Raw genomic sequence first — 13,149 nt, 5'->3', positions numbered from 1 at the left:
CTGCAACTTTACGTTTATGGTTCCCCCTCACTGCTCTCATAGCGTAGTTTTTCAGCAGACAGACAGAGTTTGCGGCTAGCTGGTGAACATAGTGGAGCATTTAGCAGCTAAAGAGCCAGATATTTCCCTTAAGAGTTGGTAGAGACCAAAAACAGAGCTGAAAGGACAAATGTTACAAACGTGACTACAAATCAATGACAATGTTGCTACGTAACTGCTGGATGTGTAATTAAGCAACTGTTTGCCAACAAGTTCACCACGTAAACTTACAAGGTGATGATATGTCAATGCTGTGTACACAACTTGTTTACACTCCCCCAAGTGGCCAAAAATCAGTTATTGCAGGTTTAACTGGGATAGGTTTCCACCTATGAGACATTTATATGCTTAATTTTTACCCTGATGGCAATGGAGCTATCTTCCCTTGCCCTTAAGGCAATAAAAATTAAAACCTTGACTTGGAAGAAGTCCCTTGTCCGAATCGGTGCATAGCATTGCATACACTCATGCCTGTGCTCCACCCACAGGAGCCTGTGTTTACAGGCCAGACAGCTCCATACAAATAATGTAAATCAAAAGCTGAGCTTGATTTTGAAAAACAAATTGGAAGACAAGACAGACTGTAAATTGCTGCAGGCAATTTTGAAGCACTGTAATCATGGTTTGTTTTTGAGCAATTGTTTTTTCCACTGTCACCGTTTTGTGTTGTGCTACTTAAAAAGATTCAATGTCATCCTCGCCTTGGGCAACAGAATGAGGCTTCACGTAGATAACCGAGTGTTCCCTCAGGGCCAATGCAATAATAAAGAATAAGAAAATGGGTTTACTGTTGTAGTGCAAATCCTCTGAGCCTCAAAAGTGCATTGAGGATGAGGTGCAATGTATCCCTTACCATGGAAAAAAAATATGCCAAAGCTAAATCATCATGAGTGAATGTCTATAAATTGAATAATTGAATATAATTCACATATCTAATCAGCAAAACTGACTCAATGATGTATTGTGTATTTTATTTCATTTCTACTAATTAAGACAGAGATTCAGCGGTCGATCCTTATTTTGCCAACCCAGAACAGCACTGTTTAACTGCTCTATAAGTCCTTAGACAGCACAGCTTCACAGCCAGTTTAATTACTGTATCTTAACTTGGCTTGAACTGAATCAACAAGAGTTGGACTAAATTGGGCTTTTGAAGTTGAATACAAATACTGTTATTCAGTGGAGTTATTTACTAGTTTTTAATTATTCTGTCAATTTTTCTGTCAGACTATAAAAATGTTTATGGATTCCCCAATAATTGTATTCTTGCTCGATGTGTCATCCTTGCTAGTATCCCGTTAAACAGCACTTTAAAAGCTCAAACTCTTTACTAAACCTTACTAATTCAATTCTTAGGTGTGTGAGCAGCTCTGTTCAGTATAGTTTCATTGCAGATTTTACAGAAAGACACCCCATATACTGTTCTCTATCAGATTATTTTATATTTGCATTCTCCATTAGATTTATTTTGGACAGCACTGAATTTGTGTATGTTTCTTTGTATTAGTAACAATTAGGCCTTGTTTGAAATTAATGTTGAAATTAAGACTTAATAAATTCAGATCTAAGAAAACTTTCTATGGCCTGACATTTTTAAATATTTTTTATGAACATGCCCTGAATGTACTAGCACACATAGCTTCTACCTCAAACATGTACTTTTTCATTTACATCTACTATTGTATATGACTATCAGCAACCCCAGGCAACATGTCTGGACTTGTTGTATCCAGCTGTGTTTAGGTGGAAAGAAGAATTGTTATTGAGAGATCAGGAAAGGTTAGAGTCATACAGTAGGTCCCTTTCTCAGAACACATATTTTGTAAGTCAGTTCCTTCAGGTCTACTGAGGCTAAGATAAGCAGAGAAATTGATATTTCTGCTTATTTTATGATGTTTTTCCCCCTGTTTGTTGGCAGTAAGTACAAAAAAGGCACCAAAACATGACATTTATCATTTACTGATAATTATGTTTGTTTAGACTATACCAAGAATGGGACACAGACACCACAATCAAAAGTAATGCCACTTAATGTGAAGTCATGTCATCTACATTTTTCCACTTCCTCTATGAATCATAACAAGACTAAGAGTCTACTGCTACACTAGCAGTTCTGTGAGGCTGTACAGAAGAACAGTGGTGCTTTGAGCCAACATGAGCATGCTAAAAGGCTCATAATGGCAACATGCTGTTGTTGACAGCTGAAGCTAATGTGACTGTTATTAGTTTTGAAAGCACTGGGTCATAAACCAACGTATTGGAAGTTAAAATTTTGACTTGATGATGGGCCTTGATGAAAAGTCAAGGGATTACCAAAGTTATTATAATTCATCCTGAGGGGAACATGAATGTCCGTACCAAATAGAGATATAGAGATATTTTACTTAAACCCACAAACTTTAACCTCATGGTGGCGCTAGAGGAAAAGTCAGGGATCACCAAAGTCATTAGGCTTCATGCACTAATGAATGTCTGTATACAAAATGTGCCATTGTGTGGATGTCAAAATATTTCACTTGATATATAATATGGCATTAAATTTCTCTAATTACAGCCTGTGTTATCTAATTAAGCTACAGGCCCATGTTGGCAGCATTAAATTTGGTGTCTAATTTAGCATCATTCGGTAGTAAGGGTAGAATAGCGTCTAACTGTAGCATATTTATATGCGGTTTCTAATTACAGCATAATTTAGGTGTATGGTGTCTAATCAGGTTATAACTGTGTTCATTTACTGCCTAATGAAGAACATATTATTTCTAGTTCTGGTTTAATTTGATACAAAGTATGGCTTATTACGTCTTATTAGTTTACCGTAAAAAAAAGTGCAACCCAAATTTCATTGCAATCCATTCAATAATTATTGAACTTTCACTAAAAAACAAAAATGTAAACTTCAAACCATCAAACAACATGCAGTAATGACCCCAGAAAACAGGCTTCAGTGTTAAAGGCATTTGGGGTGAAATTTTCCTTTAGGCCTAAGTTTTTAACAGTTTGGATTCAATCCACGTATGGGGCAGTTCTGTATGGGCTGGCACTTCATTGTGAACAGGACATTAGTGAAGCCATTAGCGTTATAAAGTCTCATTGTCTCTGTCAGTTGTGCTGATGTGGTCTCGTTCCAGCTCTTTGCTTGTGATGAGTACAGATGGACGGAGCTTGTTCTCTCTGGACATGGGGAATCATAGCTCACAGTTAGGCTCCCTATACACTACAGTCACACCTCATTGACCAACATTACAGCAAAGGAAACCAAATCATTGCAGGGGGGTGGCAGTAGAGGACCTCTTCTCAACAGTTTGCCCTCTTCGATCATCTTTCTCAGTCATCACCTACTACAGGGATGAGAGATGATTTAAGTCATCTGCAATATGTTGCATTTTGCATTTTAGTAGTAGTAATAGCATAAGAAGTACAGTAGTAGTAGACAACGTATTTATATTGGAAATAATAATCATAGTGGCCAAGGCAGCAGTAAAAGAAGTAGTTGATATACACACTGTCTCATAAAATATAGTGCTGTAAAATATAGTATATTGCTGTTGAGGTATAAAGGCGTAAAGTAGTGACAAATGTGTAGGTGCTTAGAATGTGTAATTCTGTGTCCCCATCAATGACAAATCTACAGTAAACACACTGTTGCCACCAGTCTAAAATTTCTGTAACCTCCTCATTCGCTGAGAAGCACCACAACATTTATACATCTATTTATAGCAGCAATATATCTACACAGTGATGTTGATCCATTTCTGTAGCGTGTGCGGCCTCTCCCAGCCACAATAGGCACAAACAGGCTGCTGTGGTCAATGTATTCAACTCTACAACCCTTCGTCCTCCAGTGTGTTTGCACATTGCGCCGCACAAAGTCAGTAGTCAGTTGGCAGCTTCTCTGCATTGTTTGGTGATTGGCTGGGAGCTAAGTGGTGGTGACGGATTGTGATGTTGATGTATTTACCTCCTCTGTGCTGACAGGAAGCTGTTCCTATGTTCTGATTGACTGGGTCTCATCACAGCAGCCAGCATAGCTTTGTTTAACCCGGTCAGGTTGTGGAGGGTTTGCTTACTCACTCGATGAATCGTCCATGAAGATGAGAGGAAGACCTTCCCTAATCTTGGCTGACATTGGCGGCTTGGCAAGCAGAGCAACTCACTGTTACACCGTTGCAATAGTTGGATATGAAGCTATACTTCCTCTGAGACAAGGTTTGTTGTATAGACATGCTGAATATGAGATGGCTATTCCACATCAGTACTTGAATAGTTACTATCTGTACAATATAACCTTTTTATTCAGGAGCTAAGATAACCAGCACTGTTCTTAAAATGTAGGAGTTTTCAGATGTCATTGTCATTATATGGACTGGGGCTTGGTGGAAATAAAATCCACCCTAAAAAATGTACAATATTTGTATCAAATCAGTGTCTCTAAGCATGAAGTCAGTGCATTATGACTTGAAGTGAAGGATTCATCAGATAACACGTTTTGAGTTGGACTGTTTAATTAGTATACTAATTCAGTGTAAACTGTCCAACTTAAAACTAATTTAATCATAGACTCACTTCATGTTGTTTATTTGTATGCAGGACGTCCAGCTGTGAATCAAGAAATGTGCTCTTACCCCAATAAATCATCATGCTGCCAATGGAAATGGAATAATAGAGTTTTTTTCCATTATTCACTTTCTATGGGGCAGCCCCAGAATTTGTCTCTAGATGACATTATCACCACAGTCTGCCTGTCTGCTGCTCTGATTAAAACTAAGGTGTATTGGTATTGTATGGCATATTCCCCCTTTAACTGCTGTTAAGAAAGGCTGAAAGTATCGTTATAGACCACAAAGTATGACGGAAATATGAAAGATAAGACTATATGTAGGGGTCAAAATTAAATAGTAAAACAAGAGTGAATACATCAATTGCTTCATTGTTCATTTATTTCAAAGGAAGTACAGTTTAAATGTACAGTTATTTAATTCACCAAACCATGAACAAGAAACTTAACATAAGCTTCATCTTTTACAACCCTGGTAACATTTTACATAACATAATAACAGGTAGTCCTACTAACAGAATGCTTTCTCAGATGGGGTTCATCGGGTCAAAATCATATCGTGCAGGGACAGAGGTCTATTTTACCATTTTGAGGTCCTTTGGGAAAAATGATTTGGGAAGCCCTGCACTTGAACCAATGAGATAACACGCAAACACACATACACACACGCTATTGCCTTGTCAGCTAACCCCCTCTAGTGCCGAGCATCCTGTACAGATGCGCACAGTCTCCCACTGTAGCCGCCGCTTCAGCTGCTCCACCGCTGCATCCTTGTATATCTGTTCACTGTCCCCATCGCGCCGTAGTCCGACGCGCATTGCCGTGCCAACAACAGGATTTCTAAAGTCTGTCACGACTCTGTGCGCTACGGAGACGCACTATATTGAAAAGGACGTTTTAGTGTATCTTTGAAACAATGCAATACCGGCGACTGAAGTCCGTGGGAAATCTTCAAAGTTGTTAGTAGCTAGGTGTTTCTCACCTTGTCTGAAATTTTGATTTCACTTTAGATATTTTTGCGACTTTATCCAAAATCTTTCCGTTCCGCGCCATCTCCGCCGCCTCCAGGAAAGGGATGGATCTCCTTTTGTTCCGTCACCCAGCAGTTCTCTCCAACCGGGACCAAATGTAAGGACCAGGACCGGTGGATCAGTGCTTGTGGAGGATCCAGCCGCGCTTATCTCAGACCACGTTACCTCTCGGCTAGAAGTACCTCAGATAAAGCCGGGTGATGGATGTTGCAGCAGACATGAGTTTTGGAAACAGATTGTTCCTCGTTTCACTCTTTCTTGGAATTGTCCTCACTCGCGTCAGTCATTGCAACCAAGGTAAGTTTAATGATCGGGTCCTAAAATACGTGAATTTGTTTAACCTATAAGCTGGCAATTTATTTACTCTTGCAATGCTTTTCCACTTATTCCCTCATTTCAAACATTTTCACTATGGACACTGTTTAGGATACATACCGCACTGTTGAGCCAATAAAGCAACACATCCCACAAATGTAAGTAGTTAAACCAATAAACTGATAACATTCCGGCAGTTAGAGCAAATAATCACTAATAATAACAATAATCACTGACAAAGGCCATTCGCTACTGACATGCATGCATGTTGTACGCAAAAATGGAGAGGTCCGAAATGTTAGACATCACTTTTTTTGCCTTTGTCAAAGGTGGCGGAGGATATGGAGAAAACCTAATTTAAAAAAATATATATAATAGCTGCATATTCCTGTTTATAAATGCATGTACATTTACTTATACTGCTCTTAACACCCTTGAATTAAGCATTCTGTTTGCACAGAAATGCACTATGACAGAATCCAGATTCAGATTTAAAGTTTATTATTTTCCTAGTGGAGTTCAGTGGATTGTCTCAGCTCAGTTGTTCTCCAAACACTGAATCAGAGAATAAAATAAAATACAGTTTTTTATGGAAATCAGCAGGAAATCAAGTGACAACCCTGAGGCAGATTTAATTACACATTCTACATTACACACACACACACACACACACACACACAGACAGACACAGAAGATAGTAGAGCAGCCACAGATTGAATCATTAAGTGGGTGACAGAGTGAGAATGTGTGTGTGTGTGTGTGTGTGTGTGTGTGTGTGTGTGTGTGTGTGTGTGTGTGTGTGTGTGTCTGAGAGTGTGAGTGCAGACTTGCATGTCTGTTTTGTGCTGTGGGTGTTGCAGTGCATTTTAGACATATACAGTAAAAGGTTCTGAGCTGCCGAAAATGAATTTATTCAGTGAGAGTGTGTGCATGTGCCCGTGTAACTCTACTTATGTGTGCATTTAATGTAATGCACATGACCACACATCAGTCATCTGTCTGCTTCTGTGTCTGTATGTGGTGTGGGCACAGTGTTAAACATAGTGTGTGTGTCATTGTATACACAGGGCAACACTCCTGCATGTGCGCTTCTTTTGCATTAAGCTTGCAGTCCGCCTGTCTTTTTATATGATCCGTGAGCGTGCATGTCTGTGGGTATGGTTGCACGCTTTTGTGTGTGTTCCACTGTGGCTCCATGTGCGCGCACACACACAGCTGCGGCATCAGTGAGGTTTAAAATAGTCTTATTGATTGTGCGGGACACGGCGGGATCTGCCCCCCAGGTTATATTTTATTGTTCTCTCAGTTCAATAAGAGCGATGCTACTCCCTGTTCTCCTAGACAGCTGCTACATAACAGCCTCACTCTGTGTTTTTCTCTGCCACAGATTGAATGATTGAACTGATGTCTGCTTTCTATTGTACTTTAGTCTCTCATATTGACTGGTCTTGGACCTCAGTGGCACAATTGCAGTCGTTGTCTACCACAGAGCGGTGCAGCTGAGAATTGAAAAACTGATAATAACTCAGATGACAAAGAAAAGTGTCTCGTTAGGTGCTGAGGCATGAATGTTTCTCACCTTGCCACATAATGCTAGTTTCTCAATGTATTGCTTTTGTATTTGCCAAATTAATTTCAGACTCCTGCTGCATACAGTGGCACAGTGGCCTCACAGGCTTGATTGTTAGCGACAATTCAATGTTGGATTTGCATGGTTACTGAGGAGACAATAAATTGCACAGATGCATGAATGCAAGTGTCTGTCTCAACCTTTCCACCCAATTCAGGCTGAGATCCAGCCACCCCATGACCATGAAAAGGAAAAATAGTAAACACATTGTTTTTTGCTGCTCTGTCACAGTCCACACTGTATGTATGTAGCATCTGGGACAAAACCAACACCATTACACAGTGGCGTTTTAGTGTAGTTTTATACTTCTGAACACAGACAAACAGAACTCCAAAGATTGGGGATTGCACAAACAAAATTGGGCGAGATGTCAGCTGTTAGGAGAACAATAAAAACCAATCACCTTTTGCTTCTCGCCTGTGTGCCTCCTCTCACAGCAACATATCAGACAATCCCTCACATCAACCCATTTGGGATTGCAGACAGTTATTAACTAAGCTCTACTCACTCACTGCCAAGTTTGAACGAGCCCGTTTTCCCCATCAATAGATCCCTTCCCATAATCTTAACTTTTATTAATATTTTTTCCATTTTCCTCCCTTGTGAAGTCGGCAGCAGCTATATCTATTATAATGAACATTCATAAATCTCATTTACTAACCTGATTTCTTGAGCCCTTGTAGAATTTTCCTGAGCAGAAGATTGCTCATACCCAGTAAGTCGAGAAAGCATGTCTTTGTTCTAGACTTCTGACATTGTTCAGATTTTTTGTTCAGATCAGTTTTTTCCTGACAGAGAGATTCAGGCATGAAAAATCAAGAAAGCCATCCTTGGAAAATGGATGAGTCAAATGAAAGCGCCACATGTTATTTTTGTTGGTCAAATGCATCTTGCTGAGACACTGCTGGATTTTTGAAAGTTTGAAGCCAGTTGGCAACACATGTAAAAAAAAAAAAAAAAAAAAAAAAAACAGTTGGTCGGGTGGCTTACAGTTACAAATTGCAAGACTCAAAAGGATCTTGCTATGAAATAATCATCAAAATAAGGCAGCTCTTTGCATTGATTTGTGTAGATGGCTGATTAAAGCTTTTGCTCTCACTGGTACCACCCGCAGAGCACAGAGATCACCATCACTGCTGTAGATGAAGGAGATATTCACCAGCAGTGTGCTTTCAAGGAAAATCAATCAATCAGAGCCACAAAAATGTTAACGCTGCACCTTTGACTCGCAAGCCACAGTGTGTGTTTGTGTGACCATGTGTGGATGTGAATTCTTAACACACAGGGGCAAGAAACGTGTATATTCACAATCAGGTTCAGTATGCATACGTTTGGTTTTCTTCTGGTTCAGAAACTTCAAAAACAAATAATTCAGTATTATTTTCAACAGTGGAGATGCATTTTCTTCAGATTTTTCTTCATATATGTACACATAGTGATGCACACACTGGTAAGCTATGTTAGGTCTGTAAAATGTTTTTTTCAATCTGAAGGTTATCTCATTTTCTGCTTTATTACTGCTAAGTGGAGCACATGCTGCTACATGAAATAAAAGGTCTTTCCACGAAGGTCCTCTACCTAGAGAGCTTGAGATGACTCCAGGCCGGAGACAGTTCATTTTGTCAGGGCTCAGCTTCCTCAGAGTTATTCCCATATTAAGACAATGCTTGTTGAGTTGTACTGAATGTGAGCTTTATCGCTACCTGGTGAACAAGGTCCACTTCATTGCACTTGAGGAAAATAGCTCCTGACAAACTCATGAATGGTCGTGCCAATACGCCTCAGTGAATGCTTTTTAATTTTGAAATGTCATTTATATGAATTAGCTTTGGTGTTAAATGGACCATGCTGCTAGTGTTGTATATCTTTGTTGTATATACTTACTTACACATGCAGTATATTATTGGTGACGATTATGCAGAACATATAGGTTGATATACTATCAAGGCATCCCAGTATGTTATGAGAATCAATTTTCAGACACCTGAAACTTGTTTGAGTTAAGGGCCCTACACAATCGGGGTACACCCACACAGGTGATTTCACTTGTTTTGCCTAATTAGGCCTCTTCTGAGGACTGTGTGGATGTGCTGAACTTGACTGACATGTCCCCAATGTTCTTTGTTGCTTTGTTCTGCCTGCAGAGACTTTACCCCTTATTATCCTTATTGGTTCACGGAGTTTGGTGACCCCACGTAATTGCCAGCATTGCTCCACCCAGCTTCAACCTACGCAGCAGTCTAATTAGCCCAAATAAGTGAAAACACTTGGAGTGTAGGTGTGCAGGGCCTTGAATGCAACACCAGTGACACCATTTACAGTTTGGAAAAATACCACATGATAAAAATGGAACTTTCAAGGAGCAAAAAGACAAAGAAATCAGGGAGTTGCTCATTGTTGTGTATTGACTGTACTTGTGAAAACAATAGCATCGTGCATAGTAGGAAATCACTATACACTATACATGGCATGCTTTGAGAAATGGTAATGTTATGGGAATATTGTGAAGTATCTGCAAGTAAGAGTTTTAGTGAATAAGATCTGTACAAAAAAAAGATTTGTATGTTGTTTTATGTAAATCTTGAATAATGAGTATATCATAAAGGGTCATTTAAAGCTTATCTCATAGAACACTCTGTGGGCACTTCTAGCTGTACCCTAATCAGTGATGTGACTGCAGGTGGTTTGCCTTTGAAAGCTAATTGAAAACACCTGCTATTACATTACTGATTGAGGTGTGGCCAGAACTGCAACATGCTTATACTCAACATTGTGGCAACAATACTTGAACCAGTGTTTAATGGCTAAATCACATCTTGTTGGCTCATTTAAAAACACTTACAGCCCATATCAGAACTAATCAACCACATTCGAAGATTTGCTTTGCCTCCATTTATTATGTTGTATGAATGTTTGATCTTGTGGTGAAGTGTGGAGACGCTTTGAAAATCCTGTCAGTTTGCTTTTGCTTCCATTTCACAGCATATCATCCCCTTATCTGTTGAGAGCCCAGCACTTTGTTTACACCACTAAATAACAATGTGGAATCCTCACTGAAATACTCAACTAAATCAATTTTCACAAGTCTCTGTTCATCAAATGCTGTTGTTTGTCTTTTAACAAGACTTGTTGTTTACCAGAATGGGTATGTAGGGAAATAGAAAGGTTTTGTTTGGAAGTAAGGCTTGCTTTCCTTTTTGAACCACAACAGTCTTAGAAAAATAAAAAACAATCTTTCACCACAACAGAAACCAGTGTGTTGCTAATATCTCCACACTGAAACTTTATGGCCCTCTAAAAATAAATATAATGTACCAAATCAGCCACAATGATGAGTGTTTTAAGAGCCACATTTGGTTCTTAATTCATGCCACTTTTTATATTTAAACAATTTAGACAATTCTTTGATTCAGGACAGTCCAATGTAGACCCATTACCCTAACCAAACAAAAAAGAACTTGAAGAAATGTCCTTTTTGCTCCCAATTCTAATTTACACGAAGTAACACTAAATGAGACTGCCTTTGGGGCTGTAGTTATTTTGAGGTGTTTGTGTGGCCTGCGAGGGCTGTAGGCCAGACAGGAGATGTCATCATTCTACTGGAGCTCCATATATTTATGAGCTGGCCAGCTCATGTTCTATTTATATCTAACCAGTGGAAGTCCCAAAGGACCCTCAGCTCCAGGCAGGGTCTGTGGGTGCCTCACTGAAAGATAACTCTATGGGGGGGGTGGATATGTACACGCAGGCAGTTTTAGTGTACACTGGCTGGTTCGTGGCTCAGTAGACATTCACACTCAAGTAAAACTGCACACCATGCAAATATGTTCTAAGTACTGTCGTGATCTGGAAACCTTTTAACTACATTTTGTGAACTCTCTTTAATTAGGCCTTCTTCCAGAGACTGTGCTGCTTACGTGCCCACTAATGGTGTCCATTAACACCACAGGGATTACCTGCTAGTTCTTCAGCCTGGAACTGGCACTGACAAGGCACAGACTCGACACTGGTGGGCAGAAAAAGTCACACTGAGACACTGGAACTGACCCAAACCCAGCCAACATGGAGGAAACATTTAACTAAGCTAACAGAGCAGAGAGGACAGGATTGGAAGAAAAGTATGAAAAGAGCAGCAGGAAGCCTTTCCTTGCTGTGTGGACAGGATGGTCAATCAATAGAACAATCTGCTACATTCTCATATAAATCAATGTCCATTTTCTCCAATTTATCTCAGATTGATATAACATAACATGATTCATTAAATGCTTTGCATTTGCTGTTCTAAAAAGCTCAGTTTCTGGTGAAGTCTTTAGTATGAAATATCATCTGTGTGTTCATGATTTGATGTACTTAATGTTTTCATTTTGTCTGGAATAAACAGAAGAAGAACTGGGTAGGTACTATGAGACATGATACCACGGTGGTCCGACAAAAATAAGAGCACCACCTACTGAAACTCAAACTTTCTCAACACAAAATAAGAGGAGTAAAATGTTTTTATGTCGGTCCTACTTAATGTACAAAGTTCACAGCAATTTTGGCGTTCACAGGTAATTGAATCATTCATTCCCTCTGTTGCATTCAGTGTATTTTTGTCCCATCATGATTGTCTAAATGTTGCTTCAGAGGTCGACCCTAAAAGTAATACAATTCTTGGGATAATGCAGCCTGAAAATTGTCAAATTTACAGCCACTAAATATCATAAAATAACTACATCATTCATCAGAAACCTTAATTAAAAATTGTGGTATTGATCTTAATGCGTATCGGACAAGTTGTAGATACGACTACTAAACTGTCAAATACTGTATGTGAACATACATCTTCTATTTTACTCTTGCTGCACAGTATGTCTCTTTTTCTCTCGCCTCCCTTTTTGCCCATGGAATCTGATTTTACCAATCCCCAGCTGTCAGTCATGTACAGTATATGGATTTTTACAGATGACATTTCTATAATGCTACCATGAAATCTTAGGGAAAACACATTTCTCTCCTTAAAAACCTCAATTATACTCCAGGTGTCAGGAAGCACACATAGCCATTATGTTTTAGAATACATTCTCTGTCACAATAGGAGTTCCCACTCCATTAACATGACCTCAGCAGCTCATTGCTTTTACCTCTCCTTGCATATGCTAATGGATTTTGGGTTGGTGAGGCCAAAAGTGCATACAAAATGCATGTTTAAGTAGCAAAATAAGGATTTAACACTTAAATTTAGTCAAACTATATATACAGTATATACAAACACACAGTATATTTACACACAACCATTAGAATGATTCGTATATTCACAGACACATATATGACCTAAATAAAACAGATAAATTAAAATAGTAAAGCTAATTATTTTCAACTAACAATGGATCAAATGACTAAGTGTAAAGTGAAAGGGGTAACTTATAGTGATGAACTCACAGATAATTATCACCCAACTCTGCAGGTACCCTCAGAGCATTTTAGTGTCTTTCAGCTCATTGGTTTTCGGGCCCGTAATTTACTGTTTTGGTTCACTCTCACCTCTCTCATCAACCTGTTTCCAGCAGCAGCAGGCAGCTGTTTTCATTAAAAAAGAT

General features: G+C 39.1%; 1 protein-coding gene across 1 annotated transcript in view; it reads left to right on the top strand.

Moving 5' to 3' along the window:
* The first annotated feature begins 5,086 nt into the window (after window positions 1-5,086).
* Window positions 5,087-13,149, top strand: part of epha6 (eph receptor A6) — a 166,368-nt gene continuing 158,305 nt past the window's right edge. The window contains exon 1 of the mRNA XM_044217017.1: window positions 5,087-5,922. Within this exon, the coding sequence (XP_044072952.1) occupies window positions 5,826-5,922 (97 nt within the window). The 5' untranslated portion in view covers window positions 5,087-5,825. The remainder of the gene's footprint in view (window positions 5,923-13,149) is intronic.

This window comes from Siniperca chuatsi, linkage group LG12 (genome assembly GCF_020085105.1).
Source record: "Siniperca chuatsi isolate FFG_IHB_CAS linkage group LG12, ASM2008510v1, whole genome shotgun sequence".
NCBI lineage: Eukaryota > Metazoa > Chordata > Actinopteri > Centrarchiformes > Sinipercidae > Siniperca > Siniperca chuatsi.
Note: the sequence above shows the minus strand (reverse complement) of the source record. Positions and strands in the feature narration are given on the sequence as shown.